Source organism: Botryllus schlosseri, chromosome 8 (genome assembly GCF_051294905.1).
Source record: "Botryllus schlosseri isolate E-star chromosome 8, Bs_hap1, whole genome shotgun sequence".
Taxonomy (NCBI): Eukaryota; Metazoa; Chordata; class Ascidiacea; order Stolidobranchia; family Styelidae; genus Botryllus; species Botryllus schlosseri.
Window position 1 is genome coordinate 26492998 of NC_137243.1, and position 25046 is coordinate 26518043.

At 40.6% G+C, this 25046-nt stretch overlaps 1 protein-coding gene across 1 annotated transcript in view; it reads left to right on the forward strand.

Annotated features, from left to right (window-relative positions):
* Positions 1-18587, forward strand: part of LOC145444665 (BOS complex subunit NOMO1-like) — a 78283-nt gene extending 59696 nt beyond the window's left edge. The window contains exons 22-27 of the mRNA XM_080322680.1: positions 4003-4067; positions 6272-6405; positions 7545-7741; positions 10497-10718; positions 13925-14017; positions 18228-18587. Coding sequence (XP_080178806.1) covers positions 4003-4067; positions 6272-6405; positions 7545-7741; positions 10497-10718; positions 13925-14017; positions 18228-18329 — 813 coding nt within the window. The 3' untranslated portion in view covers positions 18330-18587. The remainder of the gene's footprint in view (positions 1-4002; positions 4068-6271; positions 6406-7544; positions 7742-10496; positions 10719-13924; positions 14018-18227) is intronic.
* Positions 18588-25046: the final 6459 nt, after the last annotated feature.

Sequence of the window (25046 nt, forward strand, 5' to 3'; positions counted from 1 at the left end):
TGCGTTATCATTAAGGACTTTAACAACACCTACAAGTGAATCCAATTTGCTGTAAGCATCTGATAAGTGCCAGGCTTAACCCGCTGATTCAGCCGATTCCTAGAGCAATCAAAACGTCACCTTTATACTACAGCTTCAGCCCAATAAGATCACACAAAGTATAGCGCCATTGTTAAGCTTTATATTTGTATTCACTTACGATGGATCCCTTCTGAAACGGTGAATTCGCTCAAGACTTGCACAAGCTCCCTTGCTTTACCTCGATGAAAACACGGCACGTAGGCTACAGCCGTTTCCTTCAAAATAAAGCGGTTATGCTGTAAAAGTTTTTGTGAAGCAGCTGCTGTTTGTTCATCATGTATTTCGTATACCTCAACATGTCCTGGATTAATCTTAAATCATCACCTGTCAACCTACCAACAATGCGCATTCAGAAACCCCGCCGGTAGCAGACTCCTTGAACACTTTATCAGCAGGCTGCTGCTGCCGTGATCATTAAAGCATAGCCGATTAGCCAGTCAAGAGCCGTGGTTATTGGATTACTAGTCTTCTCGCCGTTCTATGGTCGGTGGCACGCCTATTCTTGAGCATCTTCTTTCAAACGCTTTGCCCGAAATCTTTATGGCTTTCCTGTAAGCTTCTTTCAGGCTGATTGTTGTTTTTTATCAATAATCTACAGCAGTGGTTCTCAACCTTTTTGGCTTCGCGGACCCCTTTTGACCGTCACGGACTCTCGCGGACCCCCTCAAGTTTTAGTTCAATGTTAGCTCTATTATGGTGCAAACTTCATCTGTCTTGTGCAAACTTGATCTGTAGGTTTGTGATAAACAGCAAAATATTGATTTTCATGAAGATAACATCATACTATTTATGTAAAAATTGTCGGAATTTTATTATTTCAAAGCTAATTTTGCTGCTGTATTTCTTGAAGTAGGCTACATGGTAATGTCTTGAAAATCCGCGTCTTCGTTTTAATATGAACGAGGAGTGCCGGAAACCATTTCTGCGAAGATAGATCGAGGCTAATGGAATATTAACGCATAACGCTTCCGACGATACTTTTGATGTGATCGCAACATTTATGGCACCAAAATGAAGAAACACATATTTTATGAACATATCACGCCCAGCCTCTAGCGCAGTGACGGGCAACATACGGACCTCGGGCCGGATTCAGCCCGCAGAGAGTTTCTACCGTCAAAGTGAAATTCTAATCTAAAAGTATTGACAAATTTTATGCTCCAAAAATGGATCCACGTTTTCCAACCAGAGAAAGACTGTCATGAAACGACTTGTTCTATTCGAGTTTACATATATATTTACTAGCAAATACTTTCGACCATGAACAATTGAACATTAACAAGACAAGGTTGCATACCAATTGGTGATATGAACTTCAGGGTTGGATCGTCATGCTTTGATAGCAACGAAACACTCCTTGTTCATAAAAAAAGCAGTCCTGTCGATGGGGCATCCGGCCATCCGCAATAAGAATGCGCCAAATCTGATAGCCGAGCTATAAGAGCAGGTATATCATTATCCGACTTATGACGAGTTTCAGCCGAAAATATTCGGGCTCATTTCAATATGAATATACTATTCAATTGTATATTAAAGTTCTGTACCTCCAAGAAGCTGCTCCTCGCATTGGGACAAAATATGGAAATACTTCGGAAATTTTAATTTCAAACGACTGTTCACTAGTTTGATAAGACTGTCAACTTCAAATCGAGAAGGTTTCGCAGACATTACAAAGTCACCCTGATTGACGTTACTATCTCCATATTTTAATTTTTTCCACAAACCCCAACAAAATGTCTCTAAACAGCACTTTGTTTGTATCAGCAGGTTGTTGGAAAATTGGCAATGAAATGAGTTTCCACATTACGATAGTCCATGTCAGACGATTATTATGATGATATGAGTCATGGGGATTTAGCAGTTGTGGTGCGAAACTGCCTCATGCTTTCTCAAATTAAAAAAATAAAATAAAAATTTGGTGATAATCCATTTTAAAAATTTAGAGGTCTCGCGGACCCCCTGAAATTGCTTCGCGGACCCCTGGGGGTCCGTGGACCCCCGGTTGAGAACCGCTGATCTACAGAATGAGACACAATCACGGGGTATTTTTCCCAAAATTTGGACAACCCTAATGCGTACAAGCTTCACCCGTAGGCGCGAATTATTTTATTCCATTCTGGACACCATGATTCGAGTATTCAAAACTCAATCCAAAATTAATTCTAATGATTTGATTTGAGTAGTAAGAGGCAATTTTGCTGATAATGATGATAATGATATAAATATGATCGAAAATAATCTTTATTGTGACGTGGAACCAGGGTTATAACCAAGTCACAAGGTTCCGAGTCACAAGCCAATCTCACTTTTCTAGTTTTGACTCGAGTCAAGTCGAGTCATTTTCAATTCACCACCGAGTCAAGTTCAAGTAATTGAGTAGAGGGTCGAGTCCGAGTCATGATGTTCACTATTGTTCAGTTTTGAGTTCAGTCCGGTTCAATCCGCTATTTCCAACTCTGCTCGAGTAATATAGAATGACTCGCATTTATAATATCGTAACTTTCCTCAGTTTTAACAGTTTCTGGCCCTATTTTCCTAGTATCAAGAATGATAGACGAAATGCCAATGATGTGGTGACTTTACTATTCTCCCAAGTTAATGAAATGTCTGTATTGGCCGTCTTAGTCTCGATTCATATGACTTGGTAGAAGTCGAGTCAATATACAAATTGACACGATTCAAGTCGAGTCATTTTACGCATTTTAAAATATGACTCGAGTCAAGTCGAGTCACAAAAATCGTGTCCGACTGGAGTCATTACAGCCTCGCGTGGAACTAGCATTATATTCTTTGTGGTCGCATAACAGACTTCATATTTGAACTTACCACGGCATCCGTGCTAATACGACATTATAACGGGTGATACTTGAACTAGTAGCTTATTACTCGATTCGAAATCGTATCACTTGAGTACTCGATTTTGTCTGACCCTTATCATTCGTACTAGGGATGGTGTGAACGTGAGGTTCACGTTCACAAACGAACCTTGGTAGGTTCTGCACTGTGAACCATTTTCATATATTACAATTTTCACTTCATTGTAACATCTTTTGGTTGAAATTTATTTCCTTTCAACTGCGAGTCACTCTATGCATTGCGCTGCAGCATGCCATGCAGCAAAAATCAACACCAAACCTTGAACCGCAATCACACAAAATCAAGAGCGAATGATGCTTATTCAACCAATCAATGAAATTGATCTGATTGTCTGATCTATCTCTAGAGGGTGTACGGGGTCAATCTTGATTACATATGTTTATGGTATCATCAAAACCAAATATGTGCGATTGGGCTGTTGGATACTGCTGTATAACTTGTTAACAGTAATATCGGTAGCAAGCACAGAAACCCGATTTACATTCTCATCAATATCAACGTAGCAATACTCACACGCCGAATACATTGTCCGGTCTGGCCTAGACCGTTAAGGAGTAAGCTAATATTCCCTTGCAAGTCCTCGTCGAAATTGTCGGCAAGACGACGAAAGATATTGATTTTGTGGGATTATTACATAATTTGATTGCCCCAGTTGATACATTTGGCGACGTTTAAAACGTCAATATGTTAGTCAGCATTGTGGCATTATGTGACCCGAGTCGTCGCTAGGTATTGTGTACGTACAACTGTACATTAATATAGGCTATAACTTCACTAAAACGTAGGGTTGGAATTAGCAATATGACGTCATGTGACGCCGTGAGGTTCACGTTCGCGTTCACACAGAACCTTTCAAAAAGGTTCGCGTTCACACGAACCTGAACCTTTTGGAGGTTCACACCATCCCTAATCCGTACTCTTTTGCCATCGTAAGTTCTGTAGCGATACAAGAATACTCCACTCGAAGTCCCACACAAGATTTTTCCCAGCCCCAACGATAACAACACCCCTGAAACAGAGCTGGAAATGGAAATCTTTTTTCAGGTCGTCGAACTGGCAGAAGGCCAAGAACTGGACGTGAAGATTGTGGGCAAGCGTGTCGCGTTCAGGTTTATTTCTGTTTTTCATTGCTTTGCTTGACCTCTATAAGCTACAGGACTTTTAAAGTGTGCAACTAGAACTAGAACTATGGTACCGGTACTCACTTAAAGTGCGCAACTAGAACTGTTGACTTTTCAAAACTCACAACTAAAACTAGAACTACGGTACCGTAAACCGGGGTAACATTGGACAATTCTCAACAATTCCGCTTTGTATCTTGGAAATGCTAGGGTGTAGGGGAGGCAAGTTTTGTGTTTTTTTGGAGTCATGGAGCAAAGATTAGAATTAACTAATCCAAAATCTTCATGGTCATAAATAAGTACCTTATTTTTGTAAATTATCCGTGTCCAAAGTTACCCGTGCATGTGGGGTAACTTTGGACAATGTAGTTTTTTGTATGCCTTTACCCTCTATTGTTTATGAAACCTCGTAAATGAGGCTTATTTGGTAAGAGTTGATGAGAGCAGTGACTAAAACTGAAACAAAGTAGTATATGTCTGGCCTATTGCATGATTTTTACCTAATCCCCCCCCCCCCCAAAAAAAAAGTAGGTAGTTTATGAAGGCTAATGCCCCCTTATTCATCCCTTTACTCAATTTTCCCTCATGCCTTCACCAATTGGGACTTATAATAACGTATGGTGACAATGGGGTATCCCACTGGCAGTGTCAGCAATCGACAGCAAACATTAAGTATGTTAGCGTGATTTATTGCCGATTTCGAATATATTACTGTTCTAGGAAAGATTTATTTTCCCTTTCCTATGTCCTCTGATGGATATATTTGTCGTAATTTACGATATCCCATATTCAGCAGGCGCATCATTAGGAGTAGCCTATGTGATAAGTTTTTCAAGTAGCTTACACCCGATTACAATCTCTCAGCTCATTGCCTACCCATTTTTTCATATTTTGGCAAACTCTTAATTTATTAACCTTCTCATTCCATTTTAAGAAGCCATCAGGCCGGTCATAAGGAATATAGTTGACGATACCCTTTGACACAGATGAAGCAGCCACTTTCCAGAGCTCTAAATATCACATTTTTCACTGTCCAAAGTTGCCCCGTTCTGATAAAATTTGACGGGGTAACTTTGGACATCACATTTTCTTGTATTGATCTAAGGGTGAGCCCACTGAGATTTTGGCCATGGATTAAGACTACTTAGAGGTATCTGCTGCCAAGTTTTGAATCTATGAATCACATGCTATCTATGTTTGGCTGTAAGAAGTTTATTGGCAATCAATTTTGACGAAATTGACCCCCTCCAATAATTTATCGATGTTGGGTCAAGTTTATCTGGTAGTGAAATGAATCCACCTTTTATAGAGACTACTTGTAGTACTGTTGCCTCATGAAAAAGAATTGGACATCCAGTGGCAACCCTTTTCCATCAAGAACCATTTAAATCTTTTACTGCTTAGTGTCCAAAGTTACCCTTAAGTCCAAAGTTACCCCGGTTTACGGTACTCACTTTACACTACTCACATCTCGCACCTAGAGCTAGAACTACTCGCTTGTTAAAATTCGCAATTAGAGCTAGAACTAGTCGCTTTTCAAAACTGACTAGTTCCATTATACTGTAGCAAATTTTTTGAGATTTGTAATGCATACCCTCAGAATTGTGCATTATCTACACATTTTATTCTTTTTTCAAATTCTGAGTAAAATAAAATAAAATGCTGAAGAATTTTCAGCGCTTCGAAAGATATTGCATTGCGATTTTCTTGTCACTAGGTGACGCCGCATGGGGAAAACCTCTGAAATCAATATTCTGCGCTACGGTGATGGTAGAGAACCAATGGAAATGTCTAATTACCAAATTCTGGGGCAAAGGAATAGAATGAATCTAACTGTTTCACTTGAAACTAAATGTTATGGATGAAAAAATCCGTGTGGCATTCCGCTTTACCAATAACAAATTAATGTGAAATATACTTTGAAGGTGTATGCTTCGTATTAAATTGAGTTTTCAAAATTGATTTCGATGCCCCATGAATTAGCCAGTTCATACAATGCCGAGTCGGCAACCTCAGAATTCTTTGATTATTTATTAGAGCTTTCCCACCGTGAATACTATTATTAGAAATGATAAATTTCAAAAACAGAAAATACTAAATTATAAATGTGGACAGTGGAGGTATTGACGTTGGAAAGTTTTGATTTGAATTTTTTTTCTGACCTTCCTTCCAATTCTCTTTCTTTCGTTCAGTTGCTTTGGCACAGTGCGATCTCTGAACGGCCAACCCGAGCGGGACGTGACGGTGGAAGCGTTCGAGACGTCTGGCGACGGAAGCCATGCAGAAGAAACGAAAACCGACGACGAGGGAGCGTTCAGAATCAAAGGTTTTCATCTCAGCCTTATCAAGTTGTTGAGTACTCATAAAGTCACATACTTTTCAGCAAGTAATCTGAGACGGATCATAGTACAAATAGGTAGAATACACTAAAGCCGATTCAGTCGGCATGTTACAGGGGAAATTTCTCCGGAAAAGTAGGCTACTCGAGTAGTTTTCAAAATGCAGATTTAGCCGAGGGCCCGCACACCATATTGCTAGAAATAGATATGGGCAGTTCAAAAAAAATAGTTTTCCAGATTCCGGGGATTCACTGACTAAATTGTTAAGTTGTCTAAAAAAGACGCTGCATACCAAATTGGACGCGATTCCAGCTGGTAAATTTGAATGCACGGCAGTTTGAAAATTTTCAATCGTTGTAAAAATTTTCAAATAGTGCCGTCAACCCCATGAAATTGGTAAGTTGTCTAAAATAGCGATGCTTTACAATTCGCAAAAATAGCCGGGATGGTGGGTAATCCCAAAATTATGAATGTAAAACTCAAACAACTTTGCTTCCACGGATCAAATTTGTCGTGCATCTTTTTGTGGACAGCTTGACAATTTCATGAGGTTGACACTAAAAGTCATATGACCATATGACTCGAGAACTAGGACGGCCAAGACAGACATTTCATTTTAACTTCGGAGATTAGTAAAGTCGCCACATTGTTGGTATTTCGTCTGTCGGTCCGGATAGCCTACTTTGAAAATAGGGCCAGAAAACCGTTAAAACTGAGGACAATTAATATATTGAGTTGAAAAAGTGGGTTGAATCGGATTGATCTGAAAACTGAACAGTGAACATAATGACTTGGACTTTCGGACTCGAGTCAAAATACTATGACTCGGACTTGGCGCTCTACTAGGTGACTTGGACTCGGACTTGACTCGGTAGTGAATTGAAAATGACTCGACTTGACTCAAGTCAAAACTGCAAAAGTGAGATTGGCTTGTGACTCGGAACCTTATGACTTGGTTACAACCCTGCATATTTGAACTTTCCGGATCAGACATAGGCCTACTATTGAAATGTCATAATGAGTACTACTTGAATACTCCACTCCAAACCTATTACTCGATTCAGAACCTAACCACTCGGGCACTCGATCTTGCTTGACCCTAGTTGTGACTTTACCCTCTCTGCAGGTCTTCTGCCAAACGCCGAATACAAGGTGGTCGTGAAAGAGTCGGACAGCTTCGAACGTTTCTCTCCTCAAGAATCGAAAATCTCGGTACAGCACCGGGACATCACCGGGCTGGATTTCGTGGCGTTCCGGAAGCAGACTCAGTTTGAGATTTCCGGCAACGTCGTCACCGACAACGAATATCTAAAGTATTTGAAGGTGGGGGAGTAAAACTCTCATATTGGCCAGAACGATACGACCAGAGAATTTTCAACTGTAGAATTAGAATTATAGCTACACAGTTTTTTTCCGAATTAGGTTAGAATTAGAACGATAGCTACACCGCTTTGTCCAAATTAGATTAGAATTTCTGAATTGTATGTGCACAGTCTTTTCTAAATTAGGTTAGAATTAGAATGATAGCTACACTATTTTCTCCAATTAGATTAGAATTAGAATTATAACTACACCAGTACTTGCAAATTAGATTAGAATTACTGAATTCGCTGAAGAAGTACAACAAAGTTCATATCATACCATAGTTGATTCTCGTAAGTATGGGAATGACAAATGTCTGCACACTAAGCTTGGCTCGTTTCGCACTATACAGATCTCCTGAAGCGTTGTTGGGAAGACCAGAAATTAGATTAGAATGAAAAGGAGAGAACGGAAACGTTTCACAAATTAGTTTAGAATTAGATTACCCGTTCTAACTAGTCTAATTCTACAACTAGAATTCTATTACAGGTAATAATAGTAATTTCTAGGACAGCCGCTTCAATTTTCGACCACCTTTACTTAACTGCAGTTTTTACCCATAACTACTCACCATACACTCTTGAATTTTGTAAAGTAGAAAATAATTTTTGGATATTATAAACGGTACGAAAGGTACTTGGATTCAACTCAAGCGTGGTATGAAGTCAGTTGGGTGATAACAATATCAATAATAGTCAGATTATATTGTCATCTGATCCAGACACACAAAATGTACAATAGGGTTGTCCATAATTTAGAAAATCTCAAAATTTATGCGTATCCATTTCTCCTTTTATAGATTATAGATGAAAAACATCAATGAACCTGCAATAAGCCCTCAGGAAAGTCGTTAACATTTGTCTAAATGCGTTTGAAAGTAGCTGCCGTAGAGTGGGCGTGTCAGCGACCATAGAACGGCAAGCAGACTAGTAATTACGAAATCACGGCGCTTGATTGGCTAATCTGCCATGCTTCAATGATCACGACGGTGGCGGCTTGCTGATCAGCTGGTCAAGGAGTCGGCTAACGGCGGTGATTCTGTAAGCGCATTGTAGGTTGGTCCGCAGATAATGATTTAAGATTAATTCAGAACATGTTGAGTGACGAAATACATGATGAACAAAGAACAGCTGCTTCACAAAAACTTTAAATACATGTCTTGATGGCTTATTGTGAAGGCAATAACCGTTGTAGCCTGTATGTCTTGTTTTCATCGAGGGAAGCACAAAAACACGAGAATAAATATTGCAACGGCGCTTATGCAAGTGGCGAACGAACTTTTAGTTTCAGAGGGGATATTCCATGATTGAATACAAATATAAAACTTGACATTGACACTACTGTGTCTGATCTTATCTTGTCGTAGTAGCCTATATAGTTGAAGTCTTAAAAGCTGTACGCGCTGTATGAATCAGCCATTTATGCTTGGCTCTTGTCACATTCTTGAAGCATAATGAATCATACCCGCGAGTGATGTCTAAGTCCTCAATGATGCCCGGGAAAAAGGTCTAAAGGCAAGCATAGACTATGCAGGGTAGGACCAGCAAAAAGACTTCTCGTGCATTGTTTAGCATGTCCATAATTAATCTTAGATCATTACCGGCTGCATCACGACTAATGCTTGAATCAAACCAGTCATGGACGTAAAAAAGAATGTATTGAAGCGGTGCTGTAGTTACATTTCTTTGGAGTCTCAATGTAAGCTACCTGGTCGGCCCATATATCTTCTGAGCATACGGGATTGTGTCCAGAATCCATCTCACATGGTGTGCTGCACCAGTTTGGCGATAACTAATATACTTTACCTGCACTACACCCAGAAAAGCAGGACCACTTGGCGTAATCTTAATCATATCAGATAGGTATTTCTGGGATCTATAAGTTCACAAGCATTCGCTGTTTCACCTCTGTCATACCTGATGGAGGGTATTGTTGTTCTGAACCTATCGTTATCTAGTTTTAACACTAAAATTTCAATGAACAAGTGTCTCATTTTAGTATTTATTCACCAACGTACAATGCGCTTACAGAATCATCATTGCCGTCAGCGTACTTCTTGAACTAGTAGAAGCACATAATCAGCAAACAACCGTGATCGTGATCATTGAGGCATAGCTGATTAACCAATCAAGAGACGTGATTTCGTGATTACTAGTCTTCTCGCCGTTCTATGGTCGCTAACACGCCCACTCTATGGCAGCTACTTTAAAACGCATTTAGACAAATGTTAACGACTTTCCTGTAAGCTTATTGCAGGTTCATTGACGTTTTTTATCAATAATCTACAGAATGAGACATGGATACGCATATTTTTTGAGATTTTCCAAATTTTGAACAACCCTAATGTACAATGCGATAAGGCACAATACAATGTAATGAACATATGGAAGGATGCCGAACGACTAGTTGCAGTCTCTCGAACTGGCATCCACCTCGAGCCAGTACCCGATGTCACAGTTCTTTTTTGATGTTAATCTCTATTCCGCGTCTCTTTCTTGCTCTTTCCATTCCTTGTGAGTGCGGTCTTTCATCGGGTCTTTTTCTGGGCAAGAGGAGCCCAGAATAATCTCCAATGCGGAATCGAACCTGGGCCCCCCTGGTAGCAGATGCTTATCGTCACCACTACGCCAACTCCTCTACCGATTCTTGTACGCTCTTATATGCTGACTGTGTGTTGGACCACCCGCAGGTCTTTTCAACTTGATCTTTCTTGCAGGTGGTCTTGTACAAAAGGTCCGACACTTCAGCGCCGGTGGCCACGGCCAGCCTGACCCAGTCTCCATTCTTCCACTTTCCTCTCTTGCCGAGGAACGACGAAGAATATCAGGTTGTAGTGGAAGCCTCGTTGGAGAAATCTCGATATTCGTTCACGGAACCCGCGGCCGCGTTTTACGCCGCGGGCTCGTACAAGCATCTCGTTTTGCAGTTTCATCCGCAGGTAAAATTTGTTTTTTTTTTCCTTTGATTGATTGATTGATGCGTAAAAGCCCGTAATACATGGATAGGACAAGCTTCACCGTGTCGACGAATTCACGCGTATAAGTATGCGTAAACTTGCCAGCGAGTCCTGCGGTTAATTAGCGAATTCTCGATCTTGCTTCAATATCAACTGTTCACTAATCACCAACATTCTCGCAAACAATTGAATACACAACTTCGGTGACGACAAACTATTTCACAAATTAATATGATTGAAGTGTGTTGTGGAATCTGTTCTGTAATGGAACCGATTTCAGGTGATTCAGGCCTGTCGTATCTTTTGATAATTCGGCCTTGACACACATCTTCTGATGATTTAGTATTCGCGCTAATCAACTACGTCTCTTTGAGTCTTTTCATTGCGCAGATTCACGGTTATTCAATTTCACATTGTCAGTCTTGAGCCAGTATGACGTAACAATCGCATAATTGGAGATAGCAGGCAAATCATGCGAGGCCTGTAGCAGACGCTATAGTTCAGGCCAGCGATGTTATCACATGCGCCAGCCCTGCTGTGGACTCGATAGTGCAGGCTTGTAACGATATCAGGCCTAGCCTGGTGCACGTAATATTCATACCAGCGATTATAGCGTGCAAGCCCGCATGCGGACGCGCTAAATCAAACCTGCAATGATAGCGCACATCTAATGTCAATGACCCATTTCGCATACAAATGATTCTCACTAATGTGCAGTACGCAGCATCGATAATACGAATTATTGAATTGGCATTTCAAAAGGACGGGGCTTCTAGTTTTAAATGAGAAGCTTCCTGGCTACGCACCTAGGGTTTCAATACCGACGACCGCCTACATAGGCCCCGTTCAGCCAGTCGAATCTGATCGTGAAATGCTGCGATTTTAATTATCCAGGTGTTATTGCAGCAAGAGCAATATTGGCGCATGCCGCGACCTTATCAATAGAAATACAAATCCCAAAGGTTTGAAATTCGATCAGCGATATGGTTGCGCACGATAGAGTCCGTCCAGCAATGACGTTTTTGGAACATAGAAGGTTCCCGTTCAAACTAATCGAATAAACTCAGAATTTGCGCCACCGAGAATCTCGCGTTGCATCAATATTTGACAACGTAATTCAACGCCGTGCACTGCACAATGCGCTGCAAGAATTAGTAGCCTACAGATGACAGCAAACGAGAAAGCGCGCATCTTGAGCCTATCTCCGTAAGCCCCGGCGCATCTAATCAGTAATTCCTCAACTTGCGTGTAGCACATTTCCCGATAACAGTTGGCAAAGCCACAAACACACGGTCCTATTTCGCGCTCCAACCATCCAATTTTAGAGACTTTCAAGAAACTAACTCAAGAATTGTTTTGTAAACGAATATGGGCTCAAATACAAGGAGAACGTGAATTCGCTCGTCTAGTCGAGAGAGGAGAGTGTTTCTCAGCGCACGCGTGTCGATTGTCGTAAACGAGGTCGCTACGATTGTCTGATCACTAATCACGGATTACAATTTATTGGGTCGTTTGAAGCATTAGATCGTCGTCGCCGACGAAGATGCGTATACAAAATAATATGCTTGTAACTTTTCTCTGTGCATTTTTAAGACAAAGTTCTCTGGAAGTGAGATAGAAACTTGTTGCTTCCGCATCTTTTAAGCCCAAAATTAGCTATTTTTGGCTAGTTCGGCGAAATTGCACGACCACTAGAGGGTGCGCGAGCCCAAAATGATTATAGGAATTATTTTTTTGCTATTTGGCACCACATATCAAGTGACCGGTTTGAAATTCAAAATTTTCCATTTATTATAGTTCTAGTTGCGTAATTCAAAAGTGAGTATTGTAGTTCTAGTTCTAGTTGCGCATTTTGAAAAAAGTAGTAGTTCTACTTCTAATTCTAGATTCTTGAATTGGAAAAGTGAATAGTTCTAGCACTCGTTCTTGTTGCGCATATAAAAAACCAACTACCGACCAACTAGATAACACGTAGGGCGTGAATCATGATACCGGCGTTCTGTTTTGTGATGTTCTTGCAGCCATTGCTAGCTTGGAGTCGTCACTACTAACAGTGGCGTAACCTGGGTGTGGGTTTTGGGAGTTTGAACCCTCCCATTTCAAACCTGTACTGATGTTCATGTGGAAAACCGATATAATCCGATAAAATAAAAATGAATGAGTTGCTTCTGAATTGAATCTTAATTAGTTGCGGATTTTTAAAGATCATTTGTTCTGGTTCTAGTCACGCATTTTTAAAATCCAGTACTTTATACAAGTCTGGTTGACAGAGACTGCTGGAGGTACAGAACTTCAATATACAATTGAATGATATATTCGTATTGAAATGAACACAAATATTTTCGGCTGACACTCAGTAGTAGAGAATTGGAAAGACCATTGTATCTCAACTAACGTATCACAAAATATGACGTCACCAGCATGAAATTTTGAATAATCAAGGCGAAGAGATCACTTAAGATGGTACACAAACTCCTGTTGGCATAATGAAGATTGACGGATTTTGATAAATGTCGATTTCAAGTCACATTCGTTAATGAATGAAAGAATGATCTATCGTTCCCTAAAATCTTTCGCAGAAGTATCTGTCTGCCTTGATCATTCGAATTTTTATGCTGGTGACGTCATATTTAGTGATGCAATTGTTGATATACAATGTTCTCTTCAATTCTCAAATAGTTGCTGATGATTGGGGCAAGTTTTTGTTGCACTAAAAACCTGAGAAAGTTGCATTTATTTTTTTAATTTTAACAAAAGTTGTACAAGTTGCATTTTGACCACATTTTGCTTGGTTGACTAAAAAAAAGGCAATTTTCCGTCTCAGCTCCCGAAATACCCCTAAAAGCGTTATTTTGGTGCTGATTTACAGTGTTTCAGTCGAATTTGGCCGTGTATTTCACCAAAATCGAAAATACTTTCATGAGAGATCGAAAAAGTTGCAAAAATTTGCAAAAAGTTGCATGAAAAAAATATACAAAAGTTGCAAAAAGTTGCACTATAAGATTCCTTCAACGGGCTTGAAACAGAATTCTACATATCTTACGAGTATTTAGGAAGCTGCCGGAAGCTGTAAAAAAAAGTTGCAAGTTGCACAAACTTGCCCAACTGATGATGAATCTTGACCCAAATGTATTCGCGTTTATTGCGACGACATAGGTGCAGAAAATACACTTCTTCCGTGTTTTCAGGTCAAAACCTACGAGTTGGAACCTCCCCAGGCATCCTACCTCACTCTGCCCGTGACGTGTCTCGTTCTGCTGCTCGCGTACAACTATGCAAAAGTGAGTGCCCTATTTATCTCGGAAATCAGACTGTATATCGGGGCCTGGTTATTATTTTTGCCGGCGAGCCAAATGTGAGAGAGAAGATACATTGGCGTGATATTTCTAAATTGAAAGCAGTGTTTTATAATGTTACCACCTGCTGCTAAGTGGATGTGTTAATGTTAGGCTTCCAAGCTTTGTGTGGCTTGGTAAAGCAGCCTCTCTGTTTTGCTCGGTTGGGTAACAGGTCTTCCTTACCAGCCGAGTGTGTGACTTTCACTGCAATCATTTTTGTGAAATCATATTCCTTAAACACGGAGACCTGCTCGGTGCTCATCATAAACTGATTGACCGGTTCACTGGCTGACCAAGAAAATATTTCGTGCTCCAAATCATGTTGAAATGTCGGCCTTCAGCCCAACGTTTCGTTGCTTGACATAACATCGTCTGTGAGTGTGGATGACCGCTAATCACGTGCACTGGTTGCAATATTTTCTGAATTAGGATCATTGTGCCCAACCCTATTACCGCAATTTTCCATGATTGTTTGCCTTAAAATAGGGGGGTGCGTATTATACATGGGTACAGCAAGCCTTGAAAAAAATTTCCCTCGATCAAAAACTTGAAATCACACCTTTCGTCATGTTTGTTTCCAATCGCGTCACGTAATTCGTATTATAGAGTGTAACCGCTGCCAAATAGAGAAGCATGTGGCCAATTAACGAAAAGCATGTTGCCAATTAACGAGAGTCATCTGCAGAGCGCCTGCTGAGTTAGTTAGCCGTTTGTAGGCCAGTGAAATTAGGTCTCTGATTGCTACAAGCGTCCGCGGCAATCCTTGCTGATTTAGCGCGTTAACAACAGGCCTTAACAATCGCATACACAAGAGGCCATGTGCGCAAGATATAATAGCTTGCGTAATCACTAATCAGTCTCATCTCGAACAGGACTGGTGCGCCCGACATAACCGTTATCCTGAGCAATCGCATCTGTAATTGTAATAGGCCTCGTGCGCAAGATGTCGTGTGTCGCTAGCCTGAACTATCGCGTCGCCGACCTCACAGGCTTGGGCTACTATCTACTCTCGTTTAGAGACAATGCCGTTAATTGTGTTATGATTAAGGATGGTTATGTCATGATTGTTCGACAGTGATATCGCAAAACAGAACAGCATCGAATACTAAAACACAACTATTCATGTACTGCGAATGCAGGGTGCGTACTATACATGGGTACAGGCTTTTTCCCAGAATTTACACGCCATTTTAAGGGTGCGTATTATACATGGGGGCTAGGGTTGTTCAGAATTGATCGACTTTCAAAATGTCGTGGTTTTCAGTCCGATTCCCATGCCTTATACCATAAAAACATATTCTAGGTACTTTTTTTCGTAATTCATCCCTTGCATCCGTGTGCACATTGAGCTGGAAGAATATCGGCTAAAAATAGGGGATTCCCCTAAAATTTGAGTGTCGCTATTCGGACTAGGCTAGTAAAACGTTATATATAAGCTGGTTTTATGTAGCTATTGCGGTTGGAGTGCTACATAACCTCACTATAGAAAGTATTGTCAGTTCAGGACACCATTTTCATGTCCCACACTGCCTTAGAACTCCTCAAAACTGCCTAAGACTGATAGTCATTTTGTTGGATCACCTATCCTACACTCCTCAACCCTACCCGAGATTTTTCATCAATTGCCGGGATCACCACGTGTAAGAAGACAACTGTAAATGTATCATTCACTCACAGCCACATTATAAACATCACATTGTTCAAAGGAAACGAAACAAAAAGGCAAAGAAACAGATCAACTTGGCAAATACTACTTAAATCAAGTCCGGATGAAATGGTTGCTTTAGAGAAATCGGCATATCTGTTCCCGTTATCTTCCACGGCTTGTAAGAGGCTCGCTCGCTGTTCTTTGTCATCTGTTTTGAAAGCATCAAAGTCGGTATTCAATTTCACCAAACGCTCTGCTGCGCCGTTAACTATTTCAACGCTACTCACAAATTCTTGAGCAGTCACGAAATGTGAATCAGTATGCCATTCCGAAACTGGAAGACTAAACCAATCATGTTCGACATGTATAGCATTGGATAGAAACCATGATTCCGGTTCAATTAAAGCAACCATACTCATTGACTCAGAGACAGAGTCAGAGATTTGACTCAGAGGTATAGCCTACCTCGGCGAAATTGTTCAAGGATTGGCATTTGCAGCAATTTAGCAGCCATCGCTTCCTTCACTTTGTCAGGAATCTTTGGTTTAGCCGAGAACATTGTTGATACCACCGTTTCCTCGGTGAGATGCCAATGATGTTCTCACATCTTTTTATATGCCACATCAGCAACTGTGAAATCGCACAATGAAAAGTCTGTCATGACATGAAGGAATTTGAGATCAATATACTGTGCGTCACATGCATTACCAGTTTTCAACCAAGCTGGGACATATGAACTCTTCAGAATAGCCCATTTGCTCTCTCCACATGAACATTTTTGACAGTACAGCACTTGACTCATCCATCCAGTGCTATTAGTAGCATCAGGCTTGCGAAAACGATTATCAATATATTGGGCAGCTACAATCGCCAAGGTGCCTGTTGCACATTCTCTGTAGTCATTTATTATCAAGACTTCTTTCTGCTTTCCATTATATGGCTTCATCAGTGGAATTATTTCTTGCTTAGCTTCATCAGCTTTGATCGCCAACCAGCTGCATTCATCAAACTGAAGTGTTTTAGAGCTTCTTAATTGATCAATATCTTTCCACTTCTTGGAAGGTATTAAAATCTGTGTTTTCAGGGCCTGTGGTCGCAGATCCAAACACACTTCACTTCCAGACCTCCCCGGATGACTAGTTCATAAATATGATGGTGACAAGCAGAAGTAGAAAGTAGAAAACTTTCCTGTTTATCAATTCTTCAAGTAACAGAACCGCACCTTTATTTTTCCATTGTTTGAGGGTGTTGTGTCAAACACAAGAGCTCTGACATTATCTGTTAAATTATAAAGTTCCAGCAGTTCAAATGACAGATCAGCCTGTGCTTTTCCTGTAGCACTCTCCAGAGTTCGATTGCCAATAAGTTTGCCTTTCTCAAATGCGTTGGAATACGCAGACTATGCCAGCACTGCCAAGGCCTCAAATTTCCCTCCGAAACGACTTCTGGTGAGCTTTGCATCCCAGTGCAATGCAATGTGCCAAGTTGATCTGTTTCTTTGCCTTTTTGTTTCGTTTCCTTTGAACAATATGATGTTTATAATGTGGCTGTGAGTGAATGATACATTTACAGTTGTATTCTTGCACGTGGTGATCCCGGCAATTGATGAACAATCTCAGGTAGGGTTGAGGAGTGTAGGATAGGTGATCCAACAAAATGACTATCAGTCTTAGGCAGTTTTGAGGAGTTCTAAGGCAGTGTGGGACATGAAAATGGTGTCCTGAACTGACAAAACTTTCTATAGTGAGGTTATGTAGCACTCCAACCGCAATAGCTACATAAAACCAGCTTATATATGACGTTTTACTAGCCTAGTCCGAATAGCGACACTCAAATTTTAGGGGAATCCCCTATTTTTAGCCGATATTCTTCCAGCTCAATGTGCACACGGATGCAAGGGATGAATTACGAAAAAAAGTACCTAGAATATGTTTTTATGGTATAAGGCATGGGAATCGGACTGAAAACCACGACATTTTGAAAGTCGATCAATTCTGAACAACCCTAATGGGGGCGCACTATATTCGGAAAATTACGGTATTCATTACATGAGGTAGACATGCCAGGATTGTAACCAAGTCACAATTTTATTTCTCTAGTTTTGACTCGTTTCAAGTCGAGTCATTTTCAATTCACCATCGAGTCAAGTCTAAGTGAGGAGGAAAAGGTCGAGGCCAAGTCATAGCGTTAATTGTTCATTTTCGAGCTCAAAGCAGGTTGAACTCACTTCTGTGAAACTCTTGGGTGACATCGAAGACTTCGCATTCGTAATATACTCATTTTTATCACTCTTAACACGTTTATTCAAACGGACAGTTTCTGTGGCTATTTTTCAAGTTTCAGTTCTGACTTAGATTAAGTAATATCGAATGTGTCGAGTCATCGCAATGACTTAATTACACAAATGGCCTCGAGTCGAGTGACTCCCCTGATTTAAGAAAACGACTCGAGTCATGTCAACCCGGACACATACTGTTTAAGATTCTTGATATTTCGTATTTTCAGATCCGATCGATACTGGAGAAGTTTTTTTCCAAGCAATCTTCCGATAACGCGGAATCCACTTCTAGTAAATTATCAACGAGAAAGTCGAGGAAAGACAAATGATGGCTAAGGATATTTCAAAACTCCATCGTTGAAGTTGCAGATTTTTATCGGCCTGCTGTCAAGGCTTTAAATTGCATTCGGGCGATTATGAAATGTGCGAAAATTCGCGAAATCTGCGTTTATCAGCCCGTCTAGTGTCGCAGATGTTGAAACGCATATGTTTAACTTAGTAATTTATTAATTTTGTGATCCAATCAGAAATCCTTTGTGTTGGTGTTTTTAAACTCAATTTCCAACTACGTTTTGTGACAAACTCGACTGAGATTATGAAGCCCGCATAATTTATTGGAGGGTGTCGCAGAGGCGGTCAGTAGCAAAGTAACTGTACTTTTCGAAGTACTCCAAGTAGGTTTTGCACACTTGCACTGATTCCTCAGGTTGTTATCATTTTAGACAACTTGCCTGGCAGATGTAGAGTAGAGGCATGCACACAAAAGCCAATGAAGATAAACTGACTAGCCTGAAAAATTTGGTGACAGGTGTCGGAAAGTCGCTATACCAGATCGTAGTTCGATAATATTCAACACTAAGCAGTGTTCACATGGGAATGAGTCAGGAAAATTTTTGCCAGTGCCAAGCATCCCACTATCTTGACATTTTTTGGTGGAAAAATCCAGCTTTTAAAGCAATTTTAGATCCACGAACAAGGCTAATCTAAGAAGCAAATGAAATATTGCTTAGGAGCAGGTAGATGAAGTCGATATGTCAGGTTCAGGTAATCTCGAGCTCTGACTAGTATTTATTCAGTAGAAACTGGTGCCGTATATAATCGCTCGAGGCATTTTCGTAAATATGGAAAATGGCTTTGAGTCAATGCGCAGTCTACGACGGCCGAAACAGGCACAGGCTGCGACGAATAATATAGTTGGCGCGTTATTGGTGTATCGCAGGGATCTATAACTCAAATGTGCTCGAGGGCCAATTTCCTAGTTTTTGATTACGCCGCGGGCCACAGCATCAATAGGGGTAACTTCTCATTGTCTTTCCGGGTAAGCATGTAGGCCTTATTTGACGGTACCACCTGTCCATTCTCAATACAATTTCTGATGGTAACTATATTAAAATAGCGCGTGGCGCGAATAATATTTTTCAGTTGAATAAATTGGACCAGAAAATATTCCACTTTTTGTTGCTTTGCAAAATAATTTTAAGCTCTAGATAGAAGGCCTAACGCACATCGTACTCCCTGATGTGATGCTTCGCAGTTCGCACCCTGAAGTAGTCCAAGTAAGAACCCCTGGAATAAAAATGTTCAAACGCCAATGAAATCATCGATTTTACCGGTGTGGAGCGTACCAATACCGTACTCGTCACCGCGGCGGTAATAACAATGGATAAAGAGACCAAATGTCACCAAGGATATAACTAATTATACGACTTGGGCCCAGAATGCCAATGGCTACCATACTGTTTCGGTTAGATCAGTGGTTCTTGACCCTTTTTTCCTCCAGCACCCCCTTTCAAAAATTATCGTGCTCCAGCACCCCCTCCACCTCATATTGTGTAAGGACTGTAATAAAGACAATGGGTAAGAGGGGCCGTAACAGCACTTCCTCAACCCTCCGATAAAAACGGTTGTCTTGCGCACCCATAGCGTGATAAACCAAAGTTCTGAGGGCTTCGCCACAAAGAACCCCGTCGCGTGGTTTCGATGGTAAGCAAAGTTTGTGTGGCCTGGTAGCCCTAGGCGCCAAAATTTTCTATAATGCATGTATGAATAGGTGGTAACTGCATATATATGTCGCTATGAACTTTTTATCGTCTCAGCCCGCGTAATCAGATTTACCAGTAGCGGTGAGTGAGCTAGCTGTTGTATTGGAAAATAAAGGCCACGTAATTAATAATCAAACATATTCGAGCGCGCCCATAGGTACAATTAATTCGTTACATGTTGTTATTTTGTTACCTCTTGTCCCATAGTCAAAACATATAATGAAACTCATAAACGTATTAAACTATAGTAAGCGCACGATTAAAAATTGGTATTTCTTCACTGGCGAATAATTTTCTCTGGTGGATGTTATTTGTCTTGTGGGGTGCAGATTGTGACGACATAATAATTCGGCACGAGCGATGGACCTATATATGGACAAATAGATTTATATACCTCGAAGTTTGCGGTCAGCATAAGGGCAATCCTCTTCGTTTGTCGCTAACGATCTTTTTGACACACTTCTCGGAGTCCCATATAGACCGGAACTTCATATGTCTTCGTGCATCGTGGAGTTGTAATTAGGGTTAGTTCGTATATCAATAATTTTCACTATCCGGATAACGGATATATCCGTATATTTGGAATTTGGAATATAATACCTAATTCGAAACATGTTGCCGAAAATAACCCTAGTAAGCGTGGCGGCGGTGTTTTAACGGGAAATCGGCGATGTAAAAGTAGCCCCTATACGCTCAATTCGATTTACATCAGTGGTTCTTAACCTTGCCTCCAGCGCCCCCCAAGGGGCGCTGGCGATTTTGAAGGGGGCGGAAACGCTCAGGGGGCGATATGGGGGGCGCTGGGGTCAGGGGGGCGATAGGGGGGCGCTGAAGAAAAATGGCTTCGCAGTAGACGATGTGGTAGTAGGACATATCCTTAATGACTATTCAGAGCAAATTAACATTCCACAAAACATGTCAAATCCCGGAATTTTTGATCGCGCTACGCGCCTATGTTTACTGCATATGTTTTCATAAACCAGGGATATATATATCCCTGTCATAAATTTAGTAGGCTATTATAATTCATGTAAAACGAATTGCGCGTACTTTTAGATCGCCAATTCCCCGTTCAAACACTGCCGTCACGCTTGCTAGGGTTATTTTCAGTAAAATGTTTCGAATTAGGTATTATATCCCGCGGCGCACAGCGTGTGAAAATCGAAGAAGGAGGCACTGTATATAACGTTTGAGAGTGAGAGCCCCTTGTACATAAAATAAGTTATGAAGCTTTGTGCACGAAGTGAATAACTAAATATACTTGTATTTGGGAGCTACAAAATTAAATCGTCAGAATATTTCTTTATCGTATCATAAAAGATGATGCTATCTAGTGTTGTGGTTCACAACTTCACATGAACGTTATATAATATGAGTTGCTTTTTTTGGAATACATTCATGTTAAAATAATAACCGGGTACGGTACTAAATTCAATGTGAGCAGATATATGCATCCCATTCTCAGTTGACTTACTTATAGTTACGCAAGCACTAAGACAAAATCCAATACCATTAATTTCCCCGTAATGCTAATCGCAGATGTGAATTCGGGATGGTTCGAACCACACGGTATGAGACCATACCTGATTGTTGTTATAACAACCTCGATTAGACCCTGAATATACCACACACAATTATTATATGGTTTATTATAGTCGAATGGTCGTCGAGCGCGATTAAAGCGGGAAATATTTCCAATACCAAAGTCGCGAAACGACCGACTGAACTTTGACCTCTTGCCAGAACCAAAACTGCTGCAACCCAAACCCCCAATCGGTGAGCTCGAAGGGTGCCCTAAATTACTTCGGTGAATGAACATAAATTACACATCATGTTTTGACGACTCCTCCACGGAAGTATTCGCATAATTATAGAAAGTAGAACCAGGCATTTCGACATCGGTCATTATACCACGCCACGATGCACGAAGACATATGAAGTTCCGGTCCACATGGGACTCCGAGAAGTGTGTTAAAAAGATCTTCTGCGAGAAAACCTTAGCCGAAGAGGATTTCCCTTATGCTGACCGTAACCTTAGATGTATATAAGTCTAATTGTTTATAGGTGCTTAAATCGCTCGTGCCGAATTATCATGTCATCGCGATCTTCATCCCATTGGACAAATAACATCCACCAGAGAAAATTATTTGAAGAAATACCAATTTTGAATCGTGTGCTTACTTTAGTTTAATACGTGTATGCATTTCAATATCTTTTGACTATATAGCGGACGAGAGGTAACAAAATAACAACATGTAACGAATTAATTGTACCAACGGGCACGCCGGAATATGTTCAAATAATAATTATGCGCCCTTCATTTTCCAATTAAACAGCTCACTCAGCGCTACTGGTAAATCTGATACCGTGGGCAGAGAGGAGAAAAAGTTTATAGCGACATATATATGCAATTATCACATATTCATTCACGCATTATAAAAAATATTTGCGCCTAGGGTGACCAGGCCACATAAACATTGCTGAACATCGAAATCACGCGACGGGGTTCTTGGGAGCGAAGCCCTCAGAAGTTTCGTTTATCACGCTATGGGTGCGCAAGAAAATCGTTTTTTTTTTTCAGGGGGGCTGACGAAGTGCTGGCCCGAAGTGAAGGCCCTCCCTCTCACTCATTTTCTTTATTACAGTCTTTACAATATGAGGCGGGGGGCGCTGGAGCACGATAAGTTTTGAAAGGGGGCGCTGGAGGGAAAAAGGTTAAGAACCACTGATTGACACGAATTATAATAACCCGCACTACATTTATGAAAACATATGTAGCAAACATCGTCGTGTAGCACGACCGAAAATTTCGGGATTTGATATGTTTTGTGGAATGTTAATTTGCTCTGAATACTCAGTAAGGATATGTCCCACTCCCACATCATCTACTGCAAAGCCATTTTTCTTCAGCGCCTCCCATATCGCCCCCTGAGCCCAGCGCCCCCCATATCATCCCCTGTGCATTTCCGCCCCCTTCAAAATCGCCAGCGCCCCTACTAGCAATCGGAAATAAAAATTCACTTTTCACTGTGCACATGTGCACCAATAATGAGAAATCTACGTTGAAATTCGTCGAACAGCTAAAATAATTCACGTTGTCGGAGCAGCGTCAATAATTACACTACGAAAAGGGGATTTGCATGAATTACGACCTCCCGTAAATAGTAGTATTGTATGTTCGAATCCGTGATGCAGGATGACTTGATTATGGACAATATTGACGATGATGTCGTAAAAGTAAAGTAGCTGTTGCTCTATGCTGCTCAGTGTACCTTGGGAGCCACTCAGTGATTTTTTCAATAAAGATTAGCTGAATACAAGAATTTCTTCGAGCATTCCATGCCGTGCAGTCGCAGTAATCAATGTATTGTCATTTTAGAAGTTATTCGTCATCATTTGGATATCATGGGTAGAAAAAAATAAAAGTAAAATAAAAAACATTTTTAAACAAGGGCCATGTTTTAAACATGTGTGTTTTAAATTGATTTTTGTTTTAAACACAACCCTAACTGATATGTTACTATATTTTCCATACGTTCCTTCGATAGCAGATGCATACAGAACCTGCTACGCAGCCTGCACGTGAAGAATGCTAATGTGATAAGAACCAAGTCAGCCAACCTTTCAGGTTAAATACAATATGCATGGATTTGCCAGTATGATTCCAAGTCAATCACATGTCAGATTGCCTGTAATAATGAAAAGTTAGAGTATAAAATCAGAATCGTGGATCCCTGTTGCTGTCTGCTCAAAGTTTTATTTTGCAAAGGTAAAGAGTTGATCCTTATTCTTCTATAATTTAGTTTTTGAACATTGCAACACAATCGTTTAGTTAAATGATTATTGTGGCACAAAAGGTAGAAAACTGTAGGCTACTTCAAAGCAAGGGCACAGGTTGCGATCTGGGACTAGTATCAATATTTATTTCAGTATAAAAATAGAACGAAGATAATTTGAAAATAGTGAGTATGGCGACACCAGGAAATGAAATGCACAACGTACCTAACCGATGGGTCGCGAAGCTATATTGGGTGGGTCACGAAGAATTTCAAAATTTTACAGTATTCTATTCAATTTTCCAAACATATAGGCTACCAAACACGTTAACTTCTCCGACGGACAAATAGGTGTTCGCCTTCGCGAAATTAAATTGTTTCGGAGTCCACCAGTGCTGTAAGCAATGTTCCCTCTAAGCTGCGCGCGCACCAATTGTTTTTAATCGTTACCAGTGACGTAGCCAGAAGGATGTGAAAGGGGCCATGCCCCCCACTCGAATTTCGTAAATTACTACAAGGTGTAGTATTTTACAGCATATGTATTCAACTTGAAATTTTTCTTCGAGCTTCGGTAGTTTTTTAATTGTCAAGTGCCCGCCTCTTGATAAATAAAAAACATAAATATGTACAAAATTGAATCTAACTGCATTTGTGTGTGCTGCTAGCGGTTGCGGGACTATTAGGCATCAGCTTTTCAGCGCCAAAAGACACACAAAGACAAAAATAGCTTTTATCAAACACTAAGAATGATCCCAGAAAGACCGCCGGCGAGAGAACCTTGGCCAATGATCGCGCTGGAAGGCTCAGTCCTTGCAATCTGTGTCCCGAGGTACAAATGCCGGGAACAGAGGCATTAAATATTGCGCCTCATGGATAAATGCAATTTGGGAACCAATTGTCAGTTGTTCATATAGGCCTACCTATCTGTAAATGGTCAGCACCGAATAGTCTTATCTCGACAATCTGAGAAAATGACGCACCCCGCGATGAAATGTCATGAAAGATGAAATGTCACGAAAGATCGATATTCTTATTTTTATATAGTCTGGTAAATTTGTACGATTCCAAAATCTTAACCATATAGCAGCCTGGAGGTCACGAAATAACAACATGCAACAGGTTAACTATTAATAACGACCACCCCGTAGATGATAAATTAATAAATTGTACATCATTAACGTGCCCTAAACTTTCGAAGATACCACCTCCCTTAGCTCTACTGGTAAAA